Source organism: Xenopus tropicalis, chromosome 3 (genome assembly GCF_000004195.4).
Source record: "Xenopus tropicalis strain Nigerian chromosome 3, UCB_Xtro_10.0, whole genome shotgun sequence".
Lineage (NCBI taxonomy): Eukaryota > Metazoa > Chordata > Amphibia > Anura > Pipidae > Xenopus > Xenopus tropicalis.
This window is the reverse complement of record NC_030679.2, coordinates 38,031,934-38,047,988: the sequence shown is the minus strand read 5'-3', so window position 1 is coordinate 38,047,988 and position 16,055 is coordinate 38,031,934. Positions and strand designations below refer to the sequence as shown.

At 37.3% G+C, this 16,055-nt stretch overlaps 1 protein-coding gene across 1 annotated transcript; it reads right to left on the bottom strand.

Moving 5' to 3' along the window:
- Window positions 1–11,037: 11,037 nt before the first annotated feature.
- LOC108646271 lies at window positions 11,038–15,672 on the bottom strand. Its single transcript, XM_031898131.1, has 5 exons — window positions 15,551–15,672; window positions 13,125–13,157; window positions 12,476–12,575; window positions 12,132–12,244; window positions 11,038–11,461 (listed from the first exon to the last, which is right to left on the bottom strand). The coding sequence occupies exons 1-5, from the start codon at window positions 15,633–15,635 to the stop codon at window positions 11,181–11,183; spliced, it is 612 nt and encodes a 203-aa protein (XP_031753991.1). The 5' UTR covers window positions 15,636–15,672; the 3' UTR covers window positions 11,038–11,180.
- Between the last annotated feature and the right edge of the window lie 383 nt (window positions 15,673–16,055).

The window sequence follows — 16,055 nt, the reverse complement described above, 5'->3', positions numbered from 1 at the left end:
CACAAATATTACATCTAAAGCTTCACCAAGGCCTATAACCAAGACCTTGCTTATTTATGGTAGTCACTAAACAGGCCTCAATTATTAGAAACATCGCTGAAAGTATTACTGATTTATATCATTTACATTACTTTTACAGACAAATGTTAACAGTGCAACGCAGAGGCAGATTTCAGCAATATTGTGGGTCTATTTTTTAGCAAAGTTTTCATAGAAGTATCTGTCGATCTATGGGGTCTATGGGGTTTCACTGCCAAAAAAGATGTAGCCTCGTTGCATTATTAAGTAAGTAAAAACAGTTTGGGGCCTGTTTACAGGGATGCCCCGAATCCATTGTTTTACAGTTTGACTTAATGGAATTTATCCACAAAAGATTAGGCCAAATAGAAAACTAGATCCAAACCCTAATTTGCATTTTAAAAATCTATGCAAAATCCTATAAAATTGTATGGATGGCCAGTTGTCAAGAGCTTTAAAATCAGATGACTGGAGTTGTTTGGGGTCAGTGCTGAGCTGCTGTGATCTCTTGTTTGTCAGCTCAGAATCTACTTGAAGAACCTACAGAAGAACTAAAATAATTTTTAAAACTAGAATTAATTGTTTAAAAAGCAGTCTTCCTATAATTCTGAGCTTTCTGGATAACAGGCTTCTGGATAAGGGATCATATATCTGTATAATTTCTGCACAGCTTTTGGGTAAGGGTTCCTTAGAAAGCCTGCAAAGTATGTATAATCCCTTACAAATTAGAACTGAGTAGAATTTGTATAAAATGTGGAAGTGCACTTGACATCTACCACTGTAGGACTGTGTAGGATACAGTGAGACAGCAAAACTGGTGTAACTATAGAGGAAAAAACACCCCAAGTACGAGAAGCCCAGGGGCCTATGAGGGGGTTATAGGTGACCTGCAATTTTGAGCACAGGAGGAACAAGGACCCTGAAGTTAAGCCACTTGATAGCAAACAGAAAAGAAGAGAAGAAACAAAAAGAACTAAGTGTGCTACTCTCTGAGCAGACTACAATGGTGTGAAAAACTATTTGCCCCCTTCCTGATTTCTTATTCTTTTGCATGTTTGTCACACAAAATGTTTCTGATCATCAAACACATTTAACTATTAGTCAAAGATAACACAAGTAAACACAAAATGCAGTTTTTAAATGAGGGTTTTTATTATTTAGGGAGAAAAAAAATCCAAACCTACATGGCCCTGTGTGAAAAAGTAATTGCCCCCTGAACCTAATAACTGGTTGGGCCACCCTTAGCAGCAATAACTGCAATCAAGGGTTTGCGAAAACTTGCAACGAGTCTTTTACAGCGCTCTGGAGGAATTTTGGCCCACTCATCTTTGCAGAATTGTTGTAATTCAGCTTTATTTGAGGGTTTTCTAGCATGAACCGCCTTTTTAAGGTCATGCCACAACATCTCAATAGGATTCAGGTCAGGACTTTGACTAGGCCACTCCAAAGTCTTCATTTTGTTTTTCTTCAGCCATTCAGAGGTGGATTTGCTGGTGTGTTTTGGGTCATTGTCCTGCTGCAGCACCCAAGATCGCTTGAGTTGACGAACAGATGGCCGGACATTCTCCTTCAGGATTTTTTGGTAGACAGTAGAATTCATGGTTCCATCTATCACAGCAAGCCTTCCAGGTCCTGAAGCAGCAAAACAACCCCAGACCATCACACTACCGCCACCATATTTTACTGTTGGTATGATGTTCTTTTTCTGAAATGCTGTGTTACTTTTACGCCAGATGTAACGGGACACGCACCTTCCAAAATGTTCAACTTTTGTCTCGTCGGTCCACAAGGTATTTTCCCAAAAGTCTTGGCAATCATTGAGATGTTTTTTAGCAAAATTGAGATGAGCCATAATGTTCTTTTTGCTTAAAAGTGGTTTGCGCCTTGGAAATCTGCCATGCAGGCCGTTTTTGCCCAGTCTCTTTCTTATGGTGGAGTCGTGAACACTGACCTTAATTGAGGCAAGTGAGGCCTGCAGTTCTTTAGATGTTGTCCTGGGGTCTTTTGTGGCCTCTCGGATGAGTTGTCTCTGCGCTCTTGGGGTAATTTTGGTCGGCCGGCCACTCCTGGGAAGGTTCACCACTGTTCCATGTTTTTGCCATTTGTGGATAATGGCTCTCACTGTGGTTCGATGGAGTCCCAAAGCTTTAGAAATGGCTTTATAACCTTTACCAGACTGATAGATCTCAATTACTTTTGTTCTCATTTGTTCCTGAATTTCTTTGGATCTTGGTATGATGTCTAGCTTTTGAGGTGCTTTTGGTCTACTTCTCTGTGTCAGGTAGCTCCTATTTAAGTGATTTCTTGATTGAAACAGGTGTGGCAGTAATCAGGCCTGGGGGTGACTACAGAAATTGAACTCAGGTCTGATAAACCACAAGTTATTTTTTAACAAGGGGGGCAATCACTTTTTCACACAGGGCCATGTAGATTTGGAGTTTTTTTCTCCCTTAATAACGTAAACCTTCATTTAAAAACTGCATTTTGTGTTCAATTATGTTATCTTTGACTAATAGTTAACGGTTTTTGATGAGCAGAAACATTTAAGTGTGACAAACATGCAAAAGAATAAGAAATCAGGAAGGGGGCAAATAGTTTTTCACACCACTGTATATCAAAATGCAGAAAATAAGTTAAAGATAGACAAGTTAAAGAGAAACACAACTCTGCTGACACAGTGTAGTATATATGGCATTACAGTTTTCTGCTATACTAATTATAAGAATGTGTAACCCAGCAACATATAAACAAGGGGAACATCATTAAAGAGATACCGATCTGTGGTTTATTCATATTAACAGAATGCAGCTGATTTTCAATAGAAAAGTCATCAGTATTATTTTTAGTATAAGTAACATTATTGTATTCCACGGGGTTTGCTCTTTAGTAGAAAGGTGACTATGATTACGTGGCTGAGCGGCTGGACTTCTTTTCTAAGCTGAGGTATTGGCTGCCACTGTAAAAACGAAAAGGCTTAGAATGGAATTTCCCTGTGTAGGTCCCAGCATCCTGATTTCTGCGTAAATGTGTATATAATAGACTGCAAGGGGCAAATTTATCAGAATATGAGTTAAGAGCTTAATACATAAAAACTCACTGATGTTCTATTTATTCCTGTGGGATTTTACGAAGTATATTTAACAAATGGTGAACTTTTACTTTCACCCATTTATAAATACGCTTCTGAAAATCCCATTGGAATGAATAGAACCTTGGTGAGTTTTTATGTATTAAGCTCTAAACTCCCATTTTAATAAATCTGCTGCTAAGTAATGGCACAATATTGTATACGCCAACTTTTCAAAAATGTGCAAAAAAAAACAAGTAATGAGAAAATGCTCAAAGGAGCACTTTTAAGGTGAGGAATGCCTCTCACCACTCCATATGGAGCTTTTAATTCATTTCTGTTGTGTGGTGAAAGGCATGCAGTTTTCTGCTGGATGGCAGAAATTTCTTTTGAGAGACAAATTTTTTAAACTTAAAATATATAGGAAGGTACATTGCTATTAACTTAATAAGGGTATTCCTAACCATCTCAACATACCTTTCTCAATCCTTCTGACCATAAGGCATGGTAGAATGTGATGGGAAAGGAAAATAATAAAAGGAAAAGAGATTGGTATAATAATTATATAAGCAGCATGAAGAAATTGGTTGCATACTATAATAACTCACAAGGGAGAAACAAAGCAAATGGCAAGAGGGGCAGAATAAAATATTTTGCAGAGTATTTTTATGTTGTAACAGTTCAGTGTGCATGCCATAATCCTACTCAAGTGTAAAAGCATGTAACAGTTTCACAGATAGCATGACTGTCACAACCTGAGATACTTCTGCCTGCGTAACAACTTAAGTGAGTGAGCCAGTCGTATGAACTCAAATATAATACAGTAGCCTGTAAAATTCCCCTCTAAAACTCACTCATCTGGCTGCTGGCATATCAGAATTTTAGCGTGTCTCCTGGAAGCGTGTTTGATGGAGTAGCGTAGCCGCAGTGTGTCTAATGGAGTAGAAGTAGCGTGTCTCGAAAAATGCGATCCGTGCTAGCCCAACCTGAAAGAGCCAACTTCCACTGGTAAAAGAGCCGCACTTTGCCGACCACTGTCCTAGTTGCTAGGCAGAAGTCTTTGAATTTAAATTTCCCAAAAGGTATATATTTTACATATTGCTGTGCACAATGCTGTGGAGCTACACAGAGCACATATCGCCTCAAAAACTTGAATGAATGCATTTTCTCACCAATATCTGCTCTGCCCTTTTTGGCCTAGTCAGCAATGTATAGACCCATATATGGCGCCAGCCCACAGGCCTGTCTGACCAATCGATTGGGCAGGTTTGATTTTGCCATCAGATCAAGGACTGCATCTGCAAGTTGATTAACTTTCCCTTGAAAGGTGTGAAACTGAAAACTATGAGGGATTAAGTTCCCCCTTGAAGCTGGGTAAAACTGTAAACAATGAGGGGTTAAGTTCCCCCTTGAAGCTGGATTAATTTGTCCTTTAAGGACAGGCTGTCACTGACTATTCTATTCCTCTGCTATTCTAAACCTCCATAGGACTCAATAGTAATCGATAGAACAAACCTGTCCAACTTTTATTTTACAAAAAACGTAACTAAAGATTAATAAATCACGAATTATGGGAGTTATTTTCAAAAAAACTCTAATTTTTCTGGGAATAATAACGATAAAATCATGTTCTGGTGAAAACCCACTTGTAAATCTCGAAATTATCTCAAAGTAATCCGAATTTATCTCATAATTGTTAAGTTAATGTGCCCCTAAAAGTTTACTTAAAAATGAACCACCCCTTTAAATTAACTGTTGGTATGTTGTAGATTGATCCTCTCTGAACAAGTTTTTTAAATGGAAATTCATATTCCATTCTGGCTAATTAGTGTCTGGTTCTTAGCGTGTTTAAGTCCATGCAAATATTTGCAATTTATTTAGGCATTTAGTTGAATACACATACTCTCTCTAAACCCATCCAACAAGTATGTCCCATAAAAAGTCTCGGAATCATAGGCACTTTGTTGTTATTTGCCCATTTAGATGCAGAAAGGAATGAGGGTGTACAGTAAATACAACATTTTCCAGGCAAAAACAACATGTGAGTGTAATATGGTCTTTTGTGTTTGTGGCTCAAGGTTTTGGGCACACTCTACTTTACTTTTATCGGTTAGAAGTCCAGCTCCTGCAAAAAGACACAGACCATCTTTGTTCCATTTTTGTTCTGCAAGAAGCAGTAATGTTAAGGGGGTATTTCATTATAAAAAATGGTTTTATTTCAGTTTAGGGATTACCAAAACAAAACAGGGAGGAGAAGTTTTGCTACAGCAAACAAATTAGGGTATGCAATATTTTGGTACTGTAGTACCATCATGTAAATATGTGCATATCTATCATTTGAAATGGGCTGTTTGGCTGCTTTAAGCTTTACACCATAGTCTGGTGCTAAATTTGACATAACAAGATGCCAAGGACCAAGCTCAATGCCTAATAAGATTTTTTGTGAGTTCCTGGGTGCATTATAAATTGCTATTTCGTATTGATCTTCTTATTGCTAACTCTTCTGCTTGATTTTGACTACTCTTTGCCCGACAACTGCATTAAAACACCTATTGATTAATCAGATCAGTGCCCACTTAATCACTACTGTATTCTATTTCAGCGCGTTCTTACATCTGCCATCCTCCTTCAGCACTTGCTATGTGAACATTCTAAACGTCACTTCCACTTGCTCTGCTCATGTATGGCTTCGCTCACTAATCAATTGCAGCTTTGTATGGAGAGAGTGTAGAGTACAACATGGGTGTGATCCGACTGGAATGTGTGACTTGGTTGATGGGGTTAACAGGGTCAGGACAATAGGCTCTTACAAGCTGAAAATGTGAATTTTTTTTTAAAAAAGAGGTGGTTCACCTTTAATAATGTATCATGTAGAGAGTGATATTCTAAGACAATTTGCAGTTGGTTGTAATTTTTTATTTGTAGTTTTTTTATATATTTAGCTTTATGTGTAGCAGCTCTCCAGTTTGGAATTTCAGCAGCTATCTGGTTGCTAGGGTCCAGAGAGACTGGAATATGAATTGAAAAGTACCTGAATATAAAGGTATGTAATTCAAACTAACAGTAACAATAAAATTGTAGTCACACAGAGGCAGAAGAAAAAGGGCAAAAATTAAAAAAGAAAAAATTAAGACCAATTGAAAAGTTGCTTAGAATTGTCTATTCTTATTACTTGGATTAATAAGCATCCAGGGAGCCCATATTTGATTCATTTTCAGGAAATCCTGGGCCTCATTTAAAAGTCTAATTGATAAGCAACCTCATGTTGAACAGTGGTAGAACATCATTCAGGAGTAAAATATTGGGGTAGTTCTCTAATAAGCCATTTATGACCTTACTACCAAAACGTTTTAATCAACAGCCAGTTCCATGCCAAGTGGAGAAAGTTCTGTTTCTGATTCTTAGATACTCTGGTCGCTGACCTATTCCTTAGCTTCACAGGATAGTGGCACAGTGACTTGGAAACCCCTAGGAGGAAAGGACACAGCTCCCAGAATGCTCCATGAGACCCAGGAAATAAGGAGAATGAGAGAGGCTGTGTGTAATGAGCCTGATGAGTCACCTCTGGGGGAGGGGAAGCAGGAAGTAAATGGGTGAGTGGCTGTTACTTATGAATTGACATGCAGAGGAGAAGTCAGGATTCAAAAACTATAGTGGTATGGAGCAAACTGCCCTAGGAGTGGCTGAAGCTTTTGCCAAAGAGCAAGCCCTGTACTGGCCGCCTGCCAGGGATCCAGGCTTTTCTAGAAAATGAGGAAAAAATCAGTCAATTGCTGCTGTTACTCGTACTGTTCAAACATTTTCTTTTGGAAACCTCCATTTTTAAATAAAACAGATTGATTTCTCTTTATAGCTACCCTGGATGTCACTTTTTATTTGTTAAAATATCACTTATTTCTTGAAGCAACCTCTTACCAAACATGGCAATTTGTAAAGGTCCAGTTGGAATTTTATACATTTTTGGTCCCATATAAGAAAAGGCCACTGTTTCTGTAAGATAAAATAAAATGGAAAGAGACACCGCTACTCATTGCTATATTTTAAGCACAATTCAACTATCCTAATGTGCACTTTGGCAACATCCCCTCAAGTGATATTGGGATGCCAGGAAAAATGATTTCTGCTTTACCATTAAATGCTACACCATCAAATAAAATTAAGCAATAAAAGTCTGTTCACACATTCATTGTGGGGGTTTTTTCTATGCAACCTGACACATTTTGCTTTTACAATGTTGAAGAGGAGTATAATAAACTGGCCTTGTGATGGTCGACTGTGTCTCACAAGAGCTACCTGAGCACCAATGTATGTAACAGGAGACTAAAGCCTGGGAAGTTGTGCTATTTAATAACAATAGCAACTACTGTATTTGGGAGCTTTAACTTTAATAAAACATATATTCTAAATGCCTCACACTAACGATTTGTGTGAGTCAGGAAGCCATAATTTTCAGAAAATGGCTGACCTGATGTGTCATAAAACCTTAGCTTTAGAATTTGTGCCTTTTTTGTTCTCCTTTTATTGGTCCTATGTGCCATTGCCATTGCACTCTACCTGGATTGCCCTGTGCATTTGCTGGTACTGTCCTTTAGATAAAATTCATACAAACGCAAAACACAATGCAAGAGAAATTTTGTTTCTAACCACAATTTTTAATTTGATTATCTTTCTCCAATTTTTTTCATTTTCTTCAAATGCTTTGTTATAATACATAAAAACTTCCAAACAGACGAATAGTTAAGTTATAATGATAGCTGTGGTTCAGAACAATCACAGGGTTGCCTGTTGGCATACAGTTAGTAAGTGCCAGTACTTATATAATATATTTTATATATTTGAGTATGCACTTCTTCATAAGTGCTCGTTATTATGTTGGGTTGAAAACCCTTACATACTGTTCTTTGATTCAGCTTATTCTTCTGCTTTTTCTTCTTCTTAGCGCCCCCCCCCCATTTTCTAAACGCTACTTCTCCTACAGTTTTAGGGGTACAACACCCAAACTCTCCACACTTCTTCAACCTATAGCGGAGCAGGTTGCTTGTATTTTCTAAGCGATCCCGCCCCCCGTCTCTTTGTGGCGCCGCTCCTTACACCCCAATTTTCCCATTGACTTTGACAGGGAAGATTTTCAACCTGCTGCCACTCTTACAGTGTTGAAGCGACACCCCCCAAACTTGAATAACATAATAATGGGGTCACACCAAATGAAACAGCGACTTTTGTTGGATGACCCCAAAGTGGGAGGGGCCAACAACAGCCAATCAAATTTCACCTATTGACTTTAATGGGGAAATTGAAACTGCTGCCAATCTTACAGCTTTGAGGCTACACTCCCCAAACTTGAATCACATAGTCATGGGGTCAGCCTGAATGAAAATTTGATGACCGTTGGATGCCCAAAAGTGGACGGAGACTGTGAACAGCCATCAGATTTTGCCTATGGACTTTGTGGAAATTCAACCTGTTGCCATTCTCACAGTAATAACACCGGAGTCCACAAACTTTGCAGTGAGTCACTGAGTTAGGCACTAGTTAACTGTTAGAACTGTTGGGAAAAGTGGGCGGAGCCACCAACAACCAATCAAATTTTACCTATTGACTTTTCAATGGGAAAATTGCTTCAGAAATTGAGGTGTCTTTGTTCTCTAGAAGCATACTATTGATAATTATAAGAAACTGAATCTAAATTGGACACTTTGTATAGATAGCTGCACAATATCATTTTTGACATGCTGCTGCCCTGTAAAGTGGCATCTTGCTGATTGACATAAAAAATAAATTATCGGCACCACTAGAGTAGTATAGATTGTGCAAGTTACCGTGTTTAGTGTCTGACTTTATGCAAGATGTCAATTACTACATTTTTATTTACATTGTAACAGTTAGACTGTAAGCTCTACGGGACAGGGACATCCATCCTCTTGTCTATTTGATTCTTAACTTATTGCAACTGTACCTTGTATTTATTTGTATTTATTATCATACTTTGCATTTATCTATTGTTATTTTAATAACCCCCTGGTGTATTAATTTATTGTTCTACTGTGTAGCACTGCGTCCATATGTAGAGCTTTATAAATAAGATATACATACATATGGTTATCTAACAACAAAGGACTGACTGATTATTAATAGAATGAAAATTATTTTTTCAGTAATCATACCTACATAATGCTAAAGTAATTTACATGAATATGAAAGTATTCATAAATACTGCATATAAAGAACAAATTCATATGAAAACATACAACAATTGAAATATTTCTTTAAAACCAATCCAGTCTTAATTTGTATTCTAAACAGGGTCAGACTTAAGGGTGAACTACTACCTTAAAAAGCATCTAGAAATGCTTTACTTTTAATTCTGTACTATTCCAGCACAGATGTTCAGCAGCCCTATGTACTGCCAGATTATTAAGGCTGAACTAATTACTAATCAGCCTAATACAAGCCTTGTACTGCATATTGTGAGCTGTTCCCTAAACTCAGATAACTGACAGTGGGCAAGAGCATGTGTCGGTAATCAACAGGACAGAATAAGGAGCTACACTGGGCATCTTTAGAGGTCTGAAGGGCTGTGGTGGATTTAAACTGGTATAAAAGATTGAAACATTTTTGTAGCATTTATAGCTTAATTATTAGTTAAGCTTTATTTCTCCTTTAATTAGCCTTTATTAATTGTGGAATTTGAAAAAATTTTATGTTTCCCAACATAACTTCCCGCTAAATAGTGGTGTGTGAGCCTCAACTAACCAGTCAGTTTTTAGAGGCTTCCTTAATTAAATTTACGTTACTATTTATGCTCACTTCTCTTAAACTGTATGTAAGTGGTTGCAGTGTCCCTCACCCCAGCACCTTACAGTTATGTCAGATGATCATATTTGTCTATAAGACAAACTCGCAGCAGGAGTTTGTGTTGTTTATATGTGCTGTGAAGAACTCCAGTTGGGTTTTATTGGGGTTTTTTTGACACGCGGCATTTTCGCTGTTACACAAATTTTTTCAAAGATTCGAGAATTTTTCGCCGAAGTGAAACAGGACAGATTCACTCATCACTAGTCATCAGAACATGAACCTAGAACATCCTTTCATTGAGTTGGTGTTATGTTTCCCAACATAACTTCCCTTCCTTCACTTCCTTTCATTGAGATTATGGAAGATAAACCGGTTGTACAATGTCTTATCTGTCTGGCAGTTGACTGAAGTTATTTCATTACAATCTAAACAATATTTTTCTGCCATCAATTTTTCTTAAGCATCCACATCCAGGCATAATGAGTAGCGCACAATGGGATGCAAATTTCTTCATAACATAGTGTGATGTGGACACAGAACATTAAGGACTATGGAGATGGGCCTGTAGCCTTGAAATTGTCCATGGTTACTTAAAATTTTCTGTCTGTTTTGGCAGTATGGATAAAAAAACTGAACAGTTTAGCGCCTAACGGTTTAAATGATGCATGGGAGTGTAAAATGTTTTCTGTAAACTACACACTACTAATGGTAACCTCTGTACTTACAGATATAAATGAACTGCCCATGTCAGACTTGGTCAGCATGTGGTAAGACAAGTAGAAAATAGGTCTCAGTTAAGATGGGCAGTATTTGTATTGTTCTTGTTGCCTGGTATATGGATTTCTTTTAAAGCTACACTATGGTGGAAGACCAATTGCTTTGTAGTTCCTGAGCCATGTATAAAAAATAACTTTGCACTTTAAAAGGTTTTTTGGGGGTTAGGTTCCTAACTGAGTGCCCTGGAGCAGTAACCCATCCCTTGGACTGCTTGGAACCAATGGTGCTAAGGGGGAGGTTGGACTTGGGTCTTGGAACCATTTAAATGTTATTTGTTCAGATGTTATGTTGTTCACTTGAAAAAGGGCTTTGCCCGAAACATGTATTTACATGTAATTAGTGCTACAGCCTGCCTGAAGGAGGTAGCTGAACTGGAATACTGGATTTGTAAAGATTTTTATTTGGATCTCAGCCACTTGTGGAAATAGTATATATCAGTGCGTGGTCTTCTTGAATATCTCAGCAAACGTTTCGGGGCAACCTCCTTCTTCAAATTCTATTGCAGGTAGTGCCATAAGCAGTGTCATAATGACGTCAAAATCAGCTTGATGGCGGCCTCTGTTTTCTCTCTCCTAACCTGGGCTTTGCATGGTCCACTATGGTCCTGGGCCAGGTTTTCATCAAGTCTCTGCTGTATGACAGCTATTTCATCCTCCATTTTTTGTCGGCGCGCTATATCTCTCTTGCGCTTTTTTGCCTCTCTTATCAATTCCTTCTTTCTTTTCAACATTTGCAGAGTTTTCTTAGGATCTACTTCATCATCCGTGATCGTATGCCTCTTCATTTTAGACTTTTTCACGTGTTCTATTGAAAAAACAAACCTTATTATAAAAAATATTACGTTAAAAATTTCTTACAATGGATATAAATCTGCTCTATGTGTTTACTGAGGCTGAGCACACATACAAAGTGCATAAGGAAGTGGATATGATTTTCTTGGCATATGTACACCAGTAGAGAAAATGACCCATATGCCATTAGCCTAAAAGTAGCACCCCATATTTTAGTTTTTCTTTGGCAAGGGTTATGGATTTCCCCCTTTAAGATGTGAAACCTGCTTCCTTTTGTGCTTTTTTGTGCCTAATATATGGAACGTCTACCCAAAGCTGTAATACTAATATGGGTGGCCCTGCAGTTTAAAAACGATTTAGCAAAGGTCTCTTGGGATATTCAGCAAAAGTATATTTTTTTTTTGTTTTCCGAAGCCAATTAGCAAATAATCTTTCAAGTGGCTATAAGTAGAAAATGTAATGTTGCCAATGAAAAAGAAGGAAGCCCACAATGAACAAAGTATCTATTTTAAATCTAATTTATAAGGACGGAAAGATAACATTGAGTGGTAACATTAGCGTCTTAGTTTTGAAAGTTTTTCTTATTCTGGGAAGGAAAATGTCTTTAAAACAATGAAATAAAGATTTAAAAAGGCCAAACATGGAAAGCTTCTCTTTATGTAAACATGCAATCTTTATCTTACCTGATGGAAGATGTAATCCTCTCAGATCATCTATGGCACTTGGATATCTAAGTCTTCTTTTGCCATCAAAAATTTCTTCTTGCACTGTAACCCATTTGTTTGTTGCTCTCAGCCTGTTTAATGAAATAAAAACACTGGCTTATATTTACAGAACATACAAAAGCCTAAATTTGCACACATTGGTACAAATTTCTATATAAAAAAAAATGAATACAAATCAGGTAAGCAACATATACTGAATGAATCAAGTTGTACAGATATCTGAATGATATTCCTGTGAGTAAATTGATGTGGGGTTATAGTTAGTAGTAAGGAGGAAGCAGATACTAAATTTAAGAACTCACCAGGCTATGAGAAAAACGCCAAGTCCTAAGACCAACGAACCTGTCATGATAAGTGCACTGCAAATAATAATCTTTGCTAATCTTGGCTTGTGAGGGAGAACTGCAAGAAAAAATAATATTTAGTAGCACAACATTTACTAGATAAGTAACTTATCTACTTATGGTCTCCACATCTGTGTCACTACGGTTCTGTATATCACATATAAATTACTTTATGAATACAAATGAAATACAATACAAATGAAAATGAAGGTGCTGTTCAGAATATACCTAATGCAGTGTGCGTGATATGGTAGGTTTATGAATAACTAAATGAAAAATTAGAAATCCCCATTCTTTTTTTTTTTAAAAAGCTATATATGTTTTTATCTGTAGTTTGTGGACTTTTCATGTGCAGTCTTACACTAATGCTTCTGTTACATCTAACAGCTGGCACTTTATAAACACATGTTAATAATAATAAAGATTATAAAGTGATGCTAATAATGATATTAATAATGCTCTACCTTATAAATGTACAATAGCAAAGTGCACTCTGCTGTGGAATTCTAACATAATAAAAAATATTAGGTGGTGACCATGTTATCTTATTTACAATCTGTTTCATACATTAAGATACTCTCTATTACTTAACACTTAAGCAACCTACTTTTTTCCCAGACTGTCTTCTCCTCGTCAAGTTCTGGAGTAAGTGATGAATATAGATAAAAGAAAAGTAGACATATTATGTACAGAAAACTTAATGCCAATGCAGACAGGATGAATAAATACTTAGATAGATAACAATTTATTTTTTTTTCAATTACACACATGTACTGCATAATGCTGCCCTTAATACAAGTAAAATATCCCTTATGTGTTGTTCACCGTTAGGTTAACTTTTAGAATGAATAAGAAGAAGAATATTCTGGGGCAATATGCAGTTGGTCTTCATTTTGTATTATTTGTAGTCTTTTTAGTTATTTACATTTTTGAATGGCAGCTTTCCAGTTTTGAGTTTCAGGAGTTATCTGGTGGCTAGGGTTTAAGTACCTTAGCAACCAGGCAGTGGTTTGAATGAGAGACTGGTATATGAATAGGAGAGGGCCATAGGAGAGGGAATAGACAAACAAGTAATAAAAAGTAAAAATAAGAATTAAGTTGAATTAAGTTTAAATAAGTTCAAATTTAAACCAATAAAAGTCAATAGGTAAATTGTGATTGGTGGTTGGTGGGTGTGCCCACTTTTTCTAACCTTGAGTCAAAGTCACCCAGTGACAAACAGTGGGCACCCTGGCATAAATAGTGTGAGAATGGCAGCATTTTAAATTTAAACCAATAAAATTCAATGGATGGAATCTGATTGGCTGTTAGTGGCCCAACCCACTTTTCCTATTTTTGAACTGCAGTACCCCACTGACCAACTTTGCAAAGTCTGGGGACTCAAGCATAAAATTTCTGAGACTGACAGCACATTACACTTCACCATTGAAAGTAAATAGGTGAAATGTGATTGGCTGTTGGTGGCTCCACCCACTTTTTTCTAACTTTGAACAGCAAATACCCAGTGACTAACTCTGGAAACTTTAACAACCCTGGAATTAATATTTAAATAATGGCATCAGTTTAAATATAAACCAATGAAATTTAATGGGTGGAAATGGATTGGCTGTTGGTGGCTCCACCCACTTGTTCTAACCCTGGATATGTAGTCATCCAATGACTGACTGTGCAAAGTTTGGGAACCCTGACATAAATAGTGTGAGAAAGGCAGCATTTTAAATTTAAACCAAAAAAATTCAATAGGTGTAGTCTGATGGTGGCTCCACCCACTTTTTAAAACCTAAAAATGCAGTCTCCTAGTAACCCTGGTGTTAATACTGTAAGAATGGCAGCAGGTTTAATTTCCCCATTGAAAATCAATAGTTAAAATCTGATTGGCTGTTGGTGGCTCCACTCACTTTTTTTTTTTTTTTGCAGTTACCTTAGTATTAATATTTAAAGAATGGCAGCAGTTTAAATTTAAACAAATGAAGTCTATAGGTGAAATCTGATTGGCTGTTGTTGGCCCCACCCACTTTTCTAAACTTGGAACATAGTCACCCAGTGACAAACTGTGCAAAGTTTGGGGACCCTGACATTAAACATGTGAGAATGGCAGCAGTTAAAATTTCCCCACTGAAAACAATGAAAGAAATGTGAGAAATGTATAAGGTCACGCAGTGACTGACTGTGTAAAGTTTGCGAACCCTGGCATCAAACCAATAATATTCCATTGGTGAAATCTGATTGGCTGTTGGTGGCCCTGCCCACTTTTTAAAAAATAAAACTGCAGTCCTCTAGTGACCAACTGTGAAACTTTGGGGACCCCCGCGTTATTACTGTGAGACTGGTAGCAGGTTGAATTTCTGCCAAATCAATAGGTAAAATCTGATTGGCTATTCATAGCTCTGCCCACTTTTGGGCATCCAGCAATCATCATATTTTCATTCAGGCTGAGCCCATGACTGTGTGATTCAAGTTTGGGGAGTGTAGCCACAAAGCTGTAAAGTTGTTAGCAGTTTCAATTTCCCCATTAAAGTCAATGGATAACATTTTATTGGCTGTTGTTGGCCCCTCCCACTTTGGCTTCATCCAACATAATGTCGCTGTTTCATTCGGGGTGACCCCATTATTATGTTATTCAAGTTTGGGGGGTGTAGCTTCAAAGCTGTAAAAGTGGCAGCAGTTTGAAAATCTTCTCTGTCAAAGTCAATGGGAAAATATGGGGGTTAGGAGCGGCGCCACAAAAAGACGGGGGGCGGGATCGCTTAGAAAAGCACAAGCAAACTGCTCCGCTATAGGGCGAAGAAGTGTGGGGAGTTTGGGTATTGTACCCCTAAAACTGTAGGAGGAGTAGTGTTTAGAAAATGGGGGCGCTAAGAATAAGAAGAAGTGGAAGAAGAAGCGGAAGAAGAAGCTGAAGTCGAAGAACAGTATGTTGGGGTTTTCAACCCAACACAATAATAAATTAATATTAATAATAATCTTTGTAACTGCGTCTGAAATATAAACCATCCACCAGCAACATCCCACAAAATGTATAGATTTAGTTACCTAAAAGTCTTCTAATTGGAAATCCTTCTGTGATTAATAAAATTGCTAATGATAAAATTAGAATATAAGAAATCTTAAGAGACATGTTTAATGCTCTAAGATTGGTTAGAAATGAAATGTGTTTGTCTTGTGCAGACTCTAACTAAAGCTGTGACCTTAGTGCAGCATTGTGACATCATCAGCAACATACTGCCAAGCACTGTGACCTCAGTGTGGCATTGTGACATCATCAGCACCTTGGCTGCATATCAGTTATAGACAATGGTCTAGAATTGTCAGTTTGTATATGCTGTAATTAAAAAGTATTTCTCCTTTTATTTAAACTCCCATACTTTCATTACTGATCTCTGCAATATGTCACAGAATATAAGCACAGGAGTCAGTTCTACTGTAAAATAGAATATTTACTGTTTTAATGAGGTTTTGGTTTGGCCTAGTGGTATTATGTAGGAAAATGCTAGGAAACTCTTAATCTTATATAATGAACACAAACTTAATATCTAAA